The 13,907-nt window shown below is 33.4% G+C and overlaps 2 protein-coding genes and 1 long non-coding RNA gene across 4 annotated transcripts; 1 reads left to right on the plus strand and 2 right to left on the minus strand.

Annotated features, from left to right (window-relative positions):
- Positions 1 to 409: 409 nt before the first annotated feature.
- Positions 410 to 1,662, minus strand: LOC143621514 (uncharacterized). The gene is made up of 2 exons (XR_013151535.1): positions 1,540 to 1,662; positions 410 to 522 (listed from the first exon to the last, which is right to left on the minus strand). It is a non-coding gene; the product is annotated as an uncharacterized LOC143621514 (long non-coding RNA).
- LOC143621512 (uncharacterized) lies at positions 782 to 5,047 on the plus strand. 2 transcript variants are annotated; one of them, XM_077092920.1, is made up of 3 exons: positions 782 to 1,914; positions 2,358 to 3,198; positions 3,278 to 5,047. In XM_077092920.1, exons 2-3 carry the CDS (start codon positions 2,779 to 2,781, stop codon positions 4,550 to 4,552), a joined length of 1,695 nt encoding a protein of 564 aa, XP_076949035.1. In that variant the 5' UTR covers positions 782 to 1,914; positions 2,358 to 2,778; the 3' UTR covers positions 4,553 to 5,047. The 2 variants fall into 2 exon arrangements, with proteins under 2 accessions (XP_076949035.1, XP_076949036.1); XM_077092921.1 differs by having other exon boundaries at positions 3,293 to 5,047.
- Positions 5,048 to 10,393: 5,346 nt separating this feature from the next.
- On the minus strand, positions 10,394 to 12,934 carry LOC143621515 (uncharacterized). The gene has a single exon (XM_077092922.1). It carries the CDS (start codon positions 12,888 to 12,890, stop codon positions 10,488 to 10,490), a length of 2,403 nt encoding a protein of 800 aa, XP_076949037.1. The 5' UTR covers positions 12,891 to 12,934; the 3' UTR covers positions 10,394 to 10,487.
- Between the last annotated feature and the right edge of the window lie 973 nt (positions 12,935 to 13,907).

The raw sequence follows: 13,907 nt of genomic DNA on the forward strand, positions 1-13,907 counted from the left end.
TATTCCACATCACCGGGTTCGGTCAGGATTGGGTCAGCCATACCAAAACGCCCAACACTCTTGCTTAGTTAACCATTACACATCCTATAAAGTTGTATCAAGGTGTTGAATTTTATTGAATACATCTAATAATTAACATCATTGAATGTGAACGTCAACATTGAGAGGTAAAGCCGTAGAGGCCTATCAAGTAGCAAGTAGCAAAGGGTGGAGAGTTATTTATCACTTGTAAATATGTAGGGAAAGGGCATAATCGCCATTTCACATACCCATGATCAAAATCACCAATAAAGTGGAAAAATATGAAGAAAATAATGCGTTGTAGGGCAGGTATAAGATTAGACAGCTTTGTAGACATAAAAGATCTACCTCTCTCTCTCAACACACACACATTCTCTTTCTCTTTCTCTCTCTCTCACACACTACACACGCATTCACGTATGGAGATGAATCAGTGGTACAAGTTTTGCTTTTTGGTTGAGAGCTGAACACGATACCTCCTTTTCTTTTCATCTTTCTCTTCTGCTGCTGGTGATCATCATCTTTTCTATATTTGCCTTGCTTCCAGTTTAACCTTAACCTCTTCTTCTACTTCTATTATTATTATTATTATTATTATTATTATTATTATTATTATTATGTTCTTCAGTTCATTAATCCTTCATGGGTTTGTTTTCTTTTGCTAATTTGGGTCAATCTTTTCTATAAAGATTCAAGTTTTCATTGTCAATATTGAATCTTTATGTTTCTTGAATTTGGGTTCAATTTGAAGCTTGCTTTTATGTCCATGATTTTATGATCTCTTGATAAAGATTTTTGGGGTTTTTTCCTCCAGTGATTTGTACTGTTTCAATCATAAACTTACTGTTGTTTTCGATGATTTACACTGTTTCTTCTACCGTGCATCAAAATATCCAAATATCTGCCTTTAATTTCTATCTAATTCTTTATTATCTTTTATTATCTCCTCAATCCTCATCACATCCAATTGAAATTGAAATCACATCTTGATTCTTTAAACAAATCTTGGTTAAAGTTATTGCCTTTGTTTGTTTTGTATGGGATTCTTGAAACAAGTTCACATCTTGAATCTTGAACCTTCAACCCACCCCCAAATCTTGATCTGAGTTCAAGATTTTGTTTGTTATGTTTAAGGATGATGTTAATGCTAATGGGTTTTGGTTATGAAGGTTTAGTTTTTAGATTTGGGTAGTTTATTTTGTCTGGTTAAAAACATGAACACTCACATAAAATGACAGATTTTGAACTTCTTTTTCATCTTAAAGTTCAGTCTTTCACTTATGGATTCTGGATCTTTCTCAACTATTCTGGTTCTTGTTCTGGTTCTTTCCTTGTTCAATCAGTCTTGCATAAATAAATAAATTAAAAACAGTTTTTTTTTTGTTTCTTCAAGATCACATAAAATATGGTCTTATCTACATCTTCTAGAATCTACTACTAGTGTACCTTTGGTAGTCAAAGCACACCTATCTCTAATCTTATTCATGATCTTTACATGTTTTGCAATTTGCAGGCTACCTCTATCTACATGATGACAAAAACTGTTTCTAAAACTTGGAGTTATCTGATGATCATCTCTCACTAAGGATGCTTTTAATTATCAGGTAATTTGGATGCTTAGTTTGAAGTTTTAGAGAGAGAAAGAAAGATCAGTTCTTGTGACTGTTGTACACAGCACAAGAAGACAGAAGATAAACTGTAGCAGATGATATCCATTGATTAACATCCACCACCAGATCCTTCATCATCTGATAATCAAATTCATCATCTTCAACAACAGCTCTCTCATGAAGCTTTTGCTTCTGTTTCTGACATAGATCTGCTGCTAAAGCCTTCTGATAGGAATCTTGATGACACCAACAACAACAGCCCACTTCCCAATTTCTCAATAAGGTGAAGAACAGATTGATTATATTTTATTATTAATAGTATCAAGACATCTTTTTTACTGTATCAAATCTTTGTTGATTGGTGATTTGTGTGATTCAGGCTTTCTTTGACCAGTAGCCCAGATTTCTTGAAAACATATTGATTTTATTCCAATCAAGATGGGATTTTTTGTTTGACAATTTTGCCCAATCTATTCTAATAAATTAAATTTCTTTCTTGCCCATCTCTAGTTATAGGGTCAATATATTTTTGGATCATCCACTTTTATAGATGTGTGATTTTATGTCCTACCATGGTAAACTTTATTTTGGTTTTCATGATTTTGTTTCTTATAGCCTGCATATGATATAGGGGTTCATTCATTATTTTTTAATTGGTTTAATCTTGTCATATATTGTTGGATTATAGTTAATATATTTAGTTATTTTGTTGAAAACCCTTTGCAGAGATTATGTTTTTAAGTCAAGATGCAAGGATATAGCATGTAATTGGCCGTTTTCGGATAAAAGTTTGCAGCTTTGCTTGAATTATGGTGTGAAAGATCTGTTGCCACCTTTCCAGTCTCTTGATTCAGTGAGGAATTATTCATCTGTTAGCGTATGCGCGGTCGAAAATCATTCACCAAATGAAGAAACTATAAGCAATTTTGATAGTAAAAGAAAAGATAATTCTTTAGCTCAAACAAAGTCAAATAGTCAACCCATAGTTAAGAAGTACTCCAAGTTGGTTACGAAACTGAATTCGGGTGTTGAACTGATTGAAGAGACGGTGGCTTCCAAAGTTTGGCCGGTTTGCAAGACATTTTCGTCGTCTTCAAACACAACGTTAAACGCGCACATTGACAGCTGTCTATCCGAGGAATCCGGTATGAAACAGGCGGAAGATCTTAAGTTGAAAACCATTAAACAATATAGGATTAAGCCTAGGAAAACAAGGTTAATGGTGGATGTCTATAAAACGGCTCGTCATTGTACAATTGAAGAGCTTGATAGAAGGAACGGTACAAACTGGGCCACTAATTCGAGTTTTCCTGATCAAGAGATTGAGTTTCAAGCAGAAGAAAAGGAAAATGATCAGCCACAAGAACCGGTTTTTACTCCTGAGGTTGCTGATCATGAAGGTGCTGTTTATATTGACAAAAATGGCAAAAAAGTTAGGATCTTGTCAATGCCAAAACTCAATAAAGTGTTGATCAAGAAGAAGAAGAAAAAAAAGAAAGCTTACATGCAGAAAAATTTCAAGAAAATTCTCAAGCTTAGTCCTAACAGCAAAAAGTTGAGCAAAAAAGTAAGATTCTTTACTCTTATAAGTCATAATCTTTTTTACATCTAATTCAATGTAAAGTTAGTTGAAATATGACAATTAGATTGTTAATAAACAGGTGGAAAGTGTCCAAAAAGAAAATGTTGCCATTAAAGAAAGTGCAAATCCCATAAAAGCTCAAGTTAATAAGCAGATGGATGATTTAGCCATCACTAGGACACCATGGGCTTGGTCTAAGAGAACAGGTGGTGCAAAGAATCGGGTCCCGGTGCATAAGAGACTAAAAGAAGACACACGTGTGGATGATAGTTCCGATAGTTCTATAAGGTCAAAGGGGACCAGGTTCTCAAATGTGAAAAGGAGTTTATCGGTGCCAGCAAACCGGAAACTTGATCAAGAACCGAAGCTAATTAATTTGAAAAGTAAGTTTTCTGCTCTACAGAAATCTCAAGATTCTTTAAAACCAAGATCAATGACAGAAGAAGATACAAGCAATGAAATGTCTTTTGAGATGACGAATGCTCGAGAAGTCAAAAAGAAGAAATCCATCACTTCCAAGAGTTCAAATGATGATGATTCTTTATCCGGAGGACTTGATATTACTTCAGAATCTGCTAGAACTGAAGATTGCGTTGGTATTGAGCCAAGTTTTACGGGCTTGAAGAACTCATTTGATAATGAGTTTTCAAAGATGATAAGTCAACTGGATAATAAGTTTGACTCGCAGCAGCGCACTCTAGATGACATTATTATGGATCATAACAATGAAAAGCAAGGAGATTACTATGATGAGGTGGATCCAATACCTATTCCCGGGCCACCCGGGTCCTTCCTGCCACCTAGCCCGGGTGCAGATATGGGTTCTGAAGAAGGCCCGCAAGACAATTCGTCATTGACCACAATGAGCCGGGTTCAATCAAGTGAAGACCGCCATGGTTATGAGATCATGAACCAAGACTTCATTTCAGGATCATCAATTTCAACCGTCTCAAGTCCTGCATTTGATAAGAATTCCGCGAATAATAATATTATTATTAATAATAATACAAGTGATTCAAGATCAGTTGATGCAATCTTTAAAGAAAAGAGTGTGACTCCTTGCTGCTGCTCTAGAAAGGAAGGGGCTTTCTTTAACAATGTTACTTCATATCCCCATGAACCTAATATTTCAAAGGAGCGAGTTACTGAGTCGAACGGGTTAAGAAGACCCGAGTCATTCCCTCTGGCCAACAACCTAACACTACCACCACCCGGGATGATCAAATCGCCTGCTGTAAGTCCTACTACACTTAGGCTGATGGGGAAAAACTTGACTGTGGTCAACACAGATGACCAACAAGTCAAACCTTCGTTCTCGAGTCCCATGGATCAATATTAACCTATTCAGAAATTTCCAAATGAAAACCATGGTTCATTCTTTTACGATTATCCTCAGAATCAAAATGGCAGCTCCATGAGTCAGTGTTTTAATCTCTACCCACTGAATAACTCGAGAAGTCAGTCTGATATTTTAAGATCTGCAAACATGAATAATACTGCTACTGCCAGTGCCACCAAGGAGATAATCGTCATTGATGATTCATCAGACAACGAACGCAATGATCATCGTCATCATATATTTAAGGAACCACCCATGATAAGAAACCATACATTTGGTTTTGCTAATCAATATGGGAATGGTAGCATGCAAACTTCATCACATTTGCAGGAGGCTGTGAATGATGGAAATCATCGCGGCGGGTGGGTTTCTACCGCATACTATCCTCGTAACTTTTCTTGACAAACAAGTCATAAACAAAGAGAGAATTGATCAAGGTGGATCTAGTTTGAAGTTTACAGATGAGTTTTACATCTTTATATGGTTTTGTTTCTTTTTATTTATTTCTTGTTTGTTTGTTAGTTCAAAAGATAGTGCATGCATGTGAATTGACTACAAGACTTTGACTAGTTTTCATGTTTTAATTCCATGCAAGACCAGCCTTACTAATTGTAAAACTTATATGATATGAAGTAAGGAATAGTACGTAGTAGTTATCTTTGAAATTAATTAATTCTTAGTGTCTTTTTATGTATTTGAGAAAATTTTTGAACCATTGATTATAAATTATAATCAATGGCTAAGATGAATTTGGTGGTTACGTGAACTCCAATTAACCATTATTGACTTTTAGACTTTAGTTGGTCTATATATTAAATGACGTTGAGTTTTGAAAGTCACCAACTTTCTAAATATGGATACGTTGGCATTTAATTTTGTACCATATATAGAAGTAATTTTGCTAAAATCAGACAAGACTGGGATGAATTATTTGAAATATATTTTTAAAATTTTATTTGTGAGAAAGAGTTTAAACTTGTGATATTGTATCATCAACATAATATGATAGAACGGCCTTTGTATGACTGAGTGAGTACTACTGGCTACCATTGATTTGTGTACCATAAAAAGAATATTATTGATTTATAATATAAAAAATGATAAGAGGGTCCTTGTATTTGGTAGACGGAAATTCGAGTGGATTGAATACTTTTTGGTGGTTTCTTCCTTTATGATATTCTCCAGCGTCCCGAGTCTCCCACCACCTTTTTATAATGAGAAAAGAAATTGATATATAATAATTATTCACATATACTTTAATACTTATATCAAAAGGAAGTTTTGTAAAACTAGCTAATATTCAGATTTGTTGATCATTTATGCAGTTCTTTTTGTCTAGAAACAGAAAATAAATACATAAGACAAATATTATACATTTCTAAATAGAGTGTGTTCACTAGTTTTCTACAATAACCTCTTGATGGCCACTTGTTTGGCATAATATTTTCGTTGATTAGCAAAGTATTAATGGGTGTTATAAGTTTTCTGATAAAGAGTTCTTATAATTATCACGAAAACTAATAAATATGTATTGTGTTCCACACTTCAAAACTTGAACCTTACGTGGGAAATGAGAAAAGATTTTAAACTTTACTTTATAAAATATTTTGTATTTGTAAGGAAAGTTAAGATAATATCTATATCTATAATATATATAAACGAAGACATAAAAATCATAGGTGTCGCGATGTGGTCGCTCTCCCTTTTTTGGAGTCACCAGATTTGCTTGATTTTTAAATGGAGGCTTCTCATGTATTTGACCCGAATTCATGGGTATGGGTCTTACCAAACCCAGATATTCCTTAAACGGGTTATAACATCTCATTAAATTAAAAATTATCCTCACCAAATTATTTATATAAAAATCCTATAAATTAGGATATGATAAAAAATAATATCTTATTTATTTTAAAATATATATATATATATTATTTAAATTAAAAAACCATTTTGATAGTAAAAAAGATAAACGGGTCTTGGTTCTCATTAAACCATAACTATATTATTAACTTTCATAAATATTATTTATAATTAAAAAACCAATTTCATAGTAAAAAAAATAAACGGGTCTTGGGTTTTATCAAAACCATATAGCTTTTAAACCGAGTTATAACATCTCATTTATTTGTGAAACAATTTATCATCAAACCAAAAGTATATTATTAACTTTATACAATAAAAAAATATATAAATTAACAAAATAAATAAATATTAGAACAAACAATATAAAACAACCCCCGTAATACGAGGGATAAAAACTAGTCTATAATATATATAAATGAGTGTCGCGATGTGGTCGCTCCCCCTTTTTTTGGAGTCACCATATTTGCTTGATTTTTAAATGGAGGCTTCTCATGCATTTGACCCGAATTCATGGGTATGGGTATTACCAAACCCAGATATTCCTTAAACGGGTTATAACATCTCATTAAATTAAAAATTATTCTCACCAAATTATTGATGTAAAAATCCTATAAAATAGGATATACTAAAATTTAATATCTTATTTAATTTAACAAAGATATATATATATATATATATATATATATATATATATATTGACCCGAATTCATGGGTATGGGTATTACCAAACCCAGATATTCCTTAAACGGGTTATAACATCTCATTAAATTAAAAATTATTCTCACCAAATTATTGATGTAAAAATCCTATAAAATAGGATATACTAAAATTTAATATCTTATTTAATTTAACAAAGATATATATATATATATATATATATATATATATATATATATGGTTGATATCATTTAAGAACTCTAAAAAAGTTAATAACTCTTAGGAACCCTACATAACCAAACTTTTTTTTAATTTTATTTATATATTAACATTGTCTAAGAGTAGTTTTATCATATTTTATATAAAAAAATTTGATTACATATATTAATCACAAGTTTACATATGTGTAAAATTTATGTACTAACAAATTTACATAGGTGTAAAACAAAACAAAGATATGTATAAAAACTAATTTTTAAAATTGTAATCTTAAATTTAGATATAACAAAATAATAAAACTAAACTCAAATAAAATCAACATACAAAAATTTTTATAAAAAACATTAGTTTTTTAGGGTTCTTTCGAGTTCTTAAATAATTTAACAGTTCTGTAATGATACTTATCTTTTATATATATATATATATATATATATATATATATATATTATTTAAATTAAAAAACCAATTTTATAGTAAAAAAATAAACGGGCCTTAGGTCTCATCAAACCATAAGTATATTATTAACTTTCATAAATATTATTTATAATTAAAAAACTAATTTTATAGTAAAAAAAAATAAACGGGTCGTGGGTCTCATCAAAATCATATAGCTTTTAAACCGGGTTATAACATCTCATTTATTTGTGAAACAATTTATCATTAAACCATAAGTTTATAATTAACTTTAATAAAATAAAAAAATATAAATTCAAAAAATAAATAAATATTAGAACAAACAATATAAAACAACCCCCCGTAATACGGGGGATAAAAACTAGTAGTTTAATATACGCTTAAATTGTACATAGAACTAAATAAAAGGCCACTATTTTGAAAAACGTTAAGAATTAAAACAATAATGAATTATCTAACATAAATCTCAAATATTCTATTAATGTGATCCTCATCCGCCTGATGAACATTATGCATAAATATTTACCATCTTGTTTTGTATAAGATATCAGTAAAGATTACGGAAATTCATATAATAGCATACCGGTATATCCTTATCTATAGTGTTTGTGTACCACATAATCCCCAAATTCAAAAAGGGGGGATATAACGATGGGTTGTAGACCTAGTGTTATAACAAAGAGTACGTTATGGGATGAAACATTGAAACCACGTACTAAGAAAATGGTTTGTGTTGTATAATGATTCACAAGGACTTGAGTCTTCACATTATCTAAAAAGAGATCATTCTTCTAGTTTGTGGTGTCCATGATCTGGCGGAGTACGTTGTTCTTCGTCCTCCCAAATCGGATTTCGAGCGATACACCAAATCGTTAGAAGGGGTCCCGATGTCAGAGTCTCAGGAACCGGCCACTCTTTGACAATCAAGTCTGCAAGGTTCATTGTAGATCTAGTGCATATATATATATATATGAATATTATACGTATTTGTGTGAGACAAATGAGTAAGGTGAGAAATAAGAGAGAAAAGGTTGTTGGAGGAGGCAGATGCAAAGGAATTTGTGTGTTAAAGCATAAAAAGAGTGAATAGGTAATGCAAAATTTAACTTTCACTTTTGTAAAACTTTTGTTTATTATAAGAACATATATTTCTCAGTGAATCTATGTAAACAAAAATAATGATTTACTTTAATGTGAAGGAAAGTTAACAACTAATCCAATTATTTATCATGTTAATTAACTCACCACTCATTGATTATCAAGAAAACGATTACTTTAACAATCATTCACTAAGAAAGCTGTGATGACCTTTTCGCGTCTCACATATACTGGTCACTACTCAGTCTTCTCACTAACAATGATAGTGATCCACTTACAAACAAATCTTCTCTTGTTGATGAATGACATCTCTTTAACTCGCAAAAATTAGAACGGAAGGTAAAATAATAACTAAAAACGGGGTCTACTACCCAACAAGTAAACCACGCATCCACTCGACCAATGACATATGGTTTGTTTTGTGGAGACGTACACTTGATTGGTCCATGACAATGTTACTTCCCCTATACAATTAAAGCCATAAGCAATACTCCCTTTTATAGATACTTGTAGTCCAGCCATCATTGGCTAATCAGCAAGCTGAGCTAGCCGCTAGGCAGAACTAGAGTCTATAAAGAAGTCGATTTGTGCGTAGAATGAATGTGTGAAACGGAGATGAAAGTACTCGCTAATCCCTTGGTAACTTTAGCCGGTGATATTTATTGTTTTTGGGATGGAGATAGGCTGTTTTCTTTGAGAGTAAATCTCCGGTTTTCCTGTCTTTCAAAAGCCAAACCTAAACATATACACGGTTTATAAATTACATGTTTAAGAAAATAACGTAACTAACATACCTGATAACTTGAAAGCTCCGTCTTAATAAACGCATCTGTTGATCAGTGGACCAACATTTGAGGATGGTCTCGGCTTCTCATAAACGACTCGGATGGACCAACTTGGACATTACTAGATTAATTTGCAAGTGATCAAACAACTTCACGGTCTTGTTATTATTTGACCCGGTAGCCAAAACCTGCCCACTTTGTAATTTCTGGATTTTCAACTGCTTCAGCCACATGGTTAATATTGCACTGTGTCAAGCAATTTATTTCCTGGAATATAGTAATCAGAAACATATAGTATTGTATTATATGTGAGAGTTCTACTTGCAAGTAACTAATATTTAAATACCTAAAAGATTTTAATAAGATAAAAGATGAAATATTTGTGTACCACAATCAACCACATCATTTATTCCCATAGGTGGCACAAGGACCAAAAAAAATAGTCATGTCTCAAATGCCATAAGTTACTGCATCTTAAAAATAGTTATAACAAAAGAAAGAATTGCTAACAGATTAAATTTTTTGATCTTTTGATGGGTTTAATGCACGGTAGAACAAACAGTATAAATCATCAAAAAGAACAGTAAGTTTATGATTGAAATAATACAAATGACTGGAGAAACGTTGTATTTTATTTTGATGCGCTACCCAGACTGGGACGGGTACTGAACTAGTTGTTGTGAGATAATGCAGTACTGCAGTAGAAACTAGTTGTGATTAATAGAATCCGGTTTCTCACTATAAGCATATGTTAAAACCAGTTTGCTTTTAAAATCGGGTTATATATATAGCATACACCTTCACGATTTTGTAATAGTGAAGATGATGAAAGAAAACTTAATCTTTATAGTTTATGGAAAAACTGATCTAATGAACAATGTACAAAAGATTATCAAGATTTATACTTTACACCGTAATCGAATTAACTTAGACAAAGTTTCTTGAGCAGCCAAAGTTTGAGCATGATTATGCCCAAGCATCACTGTCCTGATACCAATACAAGTTCTACAAAGCTCTTCACCATGATCAAAGTATCCACCTCTCAACAACAGTTTAGCTCTAGTCTCCAACAATGTTGCCTTTAACAGTGTTACATCTTGCCATACATACTCATCCAATTTCAGGTTCAAGTTTGACTTTTTCTTCTTTCTCCAGTATAAAGATCCATGACCCGGATCCTCAACCTGAGACACAAATGAGTTCTCAACTTCTTCGAGCGCGTTTGTGCTGATTTTCAACAGCTCTAATGCTGAATTGCATCTGGAAAATGTTGTGAATGCGGTTATGGATAACGGGAGCGCGGTTTTTTTGATGAATTGGATCATTTGAAGAGGGTTAAGTTGGACTAATGGCGGGGTGGATTTGAACCCAAATACTAGAAAAGCAGAAGCCCAAAGATGGTTCGAGTTCATTGTTATGTTTCCTATCTTTCTTGTGGCTTGGATGGCTGCTCGTGCTGCGACTAACCCGCCTTTTTGTTTGGCGAAAACTTGGGTTATGGGGTGAAACATGATGCAGCATCCGGGTTTCGTGTTTGTTCGTTTTGCGAGTCCTAGGTTGACCAGCACAAGAGCCGAATGCTGGTATGTTTTGCATGATTGGCTGTTTGTGAGACCAGAACAAGAAAAGAGAGTCAAGTTTGCATTTTTGGCCCATTTCTTGAGCTTGTTTGTCGGTGGGCTCGTGAAGCTAGCTGCTGCAGCTAGTAAGTTTGATGAAACAGGCGACTGAGCAAACCACACACCCGTTAAAAGCATCCTCAACGCGAGGTGGTTTTTGGTTTCGTTTAAAAGATTAACACAAAAGATCAAAACTTTGAGGATAAAACGACTGTTTACCCAAAACGGTTCATCAAACCAAGATGTAGTTTCGTCTATGAGGATTTGGTCAATGGCTTGAAATAGATCCGAGGGCAGTATGGTAATTTCACATAGCAAAGAACCGATCACCCATAACCCGAAACTCGATCTACCTAATTCCTCATCAAATTTCTTTAGAACTTCAACTTCTTGATCCGGGTAGGCTTTCTTTCGTCTTCCGGTGATTAACATCATCGCATCAGATGATGGTAACGGTTGAAGCCGCATTGTTTTAAAGCTCATTACTTTATGAAGCCTAGTTGTTATAATGACATGAGTCGACCCGGTGTTTCTTGGTATCAAATCATGTAAATCCTTCCCTTCCCACCAATCCTTTTCTGTTTCAAGATTATCTATGATTAACAAATATGGCATATCGCGAAACAAAGCTTGTTTTATCCTCTTGAACGCTTCGGTTTCTTGTTCATCAAAGCTCCTGATTCTACCTCTTTCTTTCTCACCATCTGCACTCAAATCTAATCCAAGATTCAAAGATGAATTAAGTAAATTCTGCCTTAAATACTTACCTTCACCACCTACCCAAATAACCATCTTGTATCTCTGCAAATATCTGTAAGCAAACTCCAATGCCAACTCCGTCTTCCCCATCCCCGGTTCGCCATTAACGCACACAACACTATTCGGTTTCTTGTATTTAGACCCTTTTAACACTTCCTCATTATGTTCTTCAAGATCCCCGGATCCGAAAAAAAGCGCTTCCATTTCCGCAATTTCTTTCTCCCTTCCAACAAAAAATCTATTTTTACAAAATGGGATTTCATCAAGATTTTCGATTTCTTTATCCACAACACTCTTTCTCCCAAATTTACCCCTCAAGATCCCAACAGCTTTCATCGCACAACTTCTCCAATTTCCCTCATTTGCTTCCAGTTTAAACTCATGAGATTTAATCAACAACTCCATAGCTTCTTTGCAATCTTTACCATCTGCAATCTTATCAAGAATATCAGTAACTTCACTCAAACTAGTGTCAAACAACACTGGGATCAGATTCTTCTTTTGACCAAAAAACCTAATTTCCTCATTAGTTAAATAATTAAAAAGACTGTACTTTGTGACCACCACAACTCCAAATGTGACAGAACATATGACTCTGTCAGCAACCTCATGGCTTTGTGAATCTGCATAGTTTGATCTGTCTGCAAGAAAGCAAGAAACACCTTGAATCTCAAGTTCTGACTTGACCCATTTGCAGAACCTAATCAAGTTTTGATTTTGACCATGAAACCCTATGTAAACATCACATGTTCTTAACTTGGGACAAGTGTTCAAGACAGAATCTTTTGCAGCCAAGAATGAAAAATCAAAACTTGGAGATGTGTCAGGAGACTGGTGGGATGAATAATATACTGAAGATGATGGTGAAATGGGAGTTGGAGAGTTGTTTCTTGAATTTGGAATCTTGATGGTGAGGTTTACCATGGAATCAACGGTTGAGATCAGTTTAGATAGTTGTTCTTCATTCATGTTTACATAACAATGTAACATTCAGTTGACATGATGAGTATAATTGTATGAAGAAAGATGTTTAAAAGTTTACATGTGAACAATGCATCATTGTGGTCCCTTTTGACTGTTTATTGATCTGAAAGAAAAGAAATCAACAGCTTCTTGGCATCATATACATGTAATGTATATCAGGTGATAAGAACTAAGAAGTAAAGAAGGTGAGAGTATTGGAGTACAATCTGACCTGCTGGATGTACAAGTCAAACTTGGCATTTGGTGTTCATGTATATCAGTTTTGAATCATTTCAGATCTCTCTCTCTCTCTCTTTGAACATCGAGCATTGAGTATGTGGGGATAGATCCAAAAAGGGTGTTAGTTTTAATATAGAATATGGATTTAAAAGTGGCCTGAAAAAAATGTTGAAGAGTGTGTAAAATGGTTTTGAATACATGTGGAACATAGATTATTCATGTAGAATATTATTTTCTTGTGTTGAGACTGAGACCATTTTTTTGTTTTATGTGTTGGTCCTTGATCCTTGTATATTTCAAATCGGACACTGATCCTTAAAACTGTTAAAACCGGCTAAAGAGGCCTATCGTCAACGCGGTTTCAATGGATTATGAACACATACGTTATTATTACTATATGAACAAATGTAGTCTTATTGTGAAGTGAAAGTAATTAAGATTGGATTGGGTCTGGCTTTCTTTTCCATTGAATGCCATAGTCATCAAGATTGGTGTTAAATGCATGTAACAGGAAACTAGGAAAGTACTTGAAAATAGCCTGCTGAGCTGGACTGCTGGTTATGGGGCTAAATATATTAATGACAAAGTGAGTTTTTATGAATTATTACATTTATTGTATACTAAAGGTAGACATTATGTTATCCTGGAATGTTTACTATATAAGTTCAATTGCTTTAGAAATCTTGTTATGCCATAAGTTACTCTTTATATATTAACAAATACAATAATTAGAATATT

Source organism: Bidens hawaiensis, unplaced genomic scaffold, assembly GCF_021521415.1.
Source record: "Bidens hawaiensis isolate Kalapana, Puna unplaced genomic scaffold, B.hawaiensis_p1.1 tig00002866_1, whole genome shotgun sequence".
In the NCBI taxonomy this organism is placed as follows: Eukaryota; Viridiplantae; Streptophyta; class Magnoliopsida; order Asterales; family Asteraceae; genus Bidens; species Bidens hawaiensis.

What these genes read in the sequence shown, in the direction of transcription:
- LOC143621515 (XM_077092922.1), bottom strand. Translation starts at nt 12,890, where the DNA reads ATGGTAAACCTCACCATCAAGATTCCAAATTCAAGAAACAACTCTCCA.
- LOC143621512 (XM_077092920.1), top strand. Translation starts at nt 2,779, where the DNA reads ATGAAACAGGCGGAAGATCTTAAGTTGAAAACCATTAAACAATATAGG. An exon ending in GCAAAAAGTTGAGCAAAAAA is followed by an intron (nt 3,199 to 3,277) that starts GTAAGATTCTTT and finishes TATGACAATTAG; the next exon opens with ATTGTTAATAAACAGGTGGA.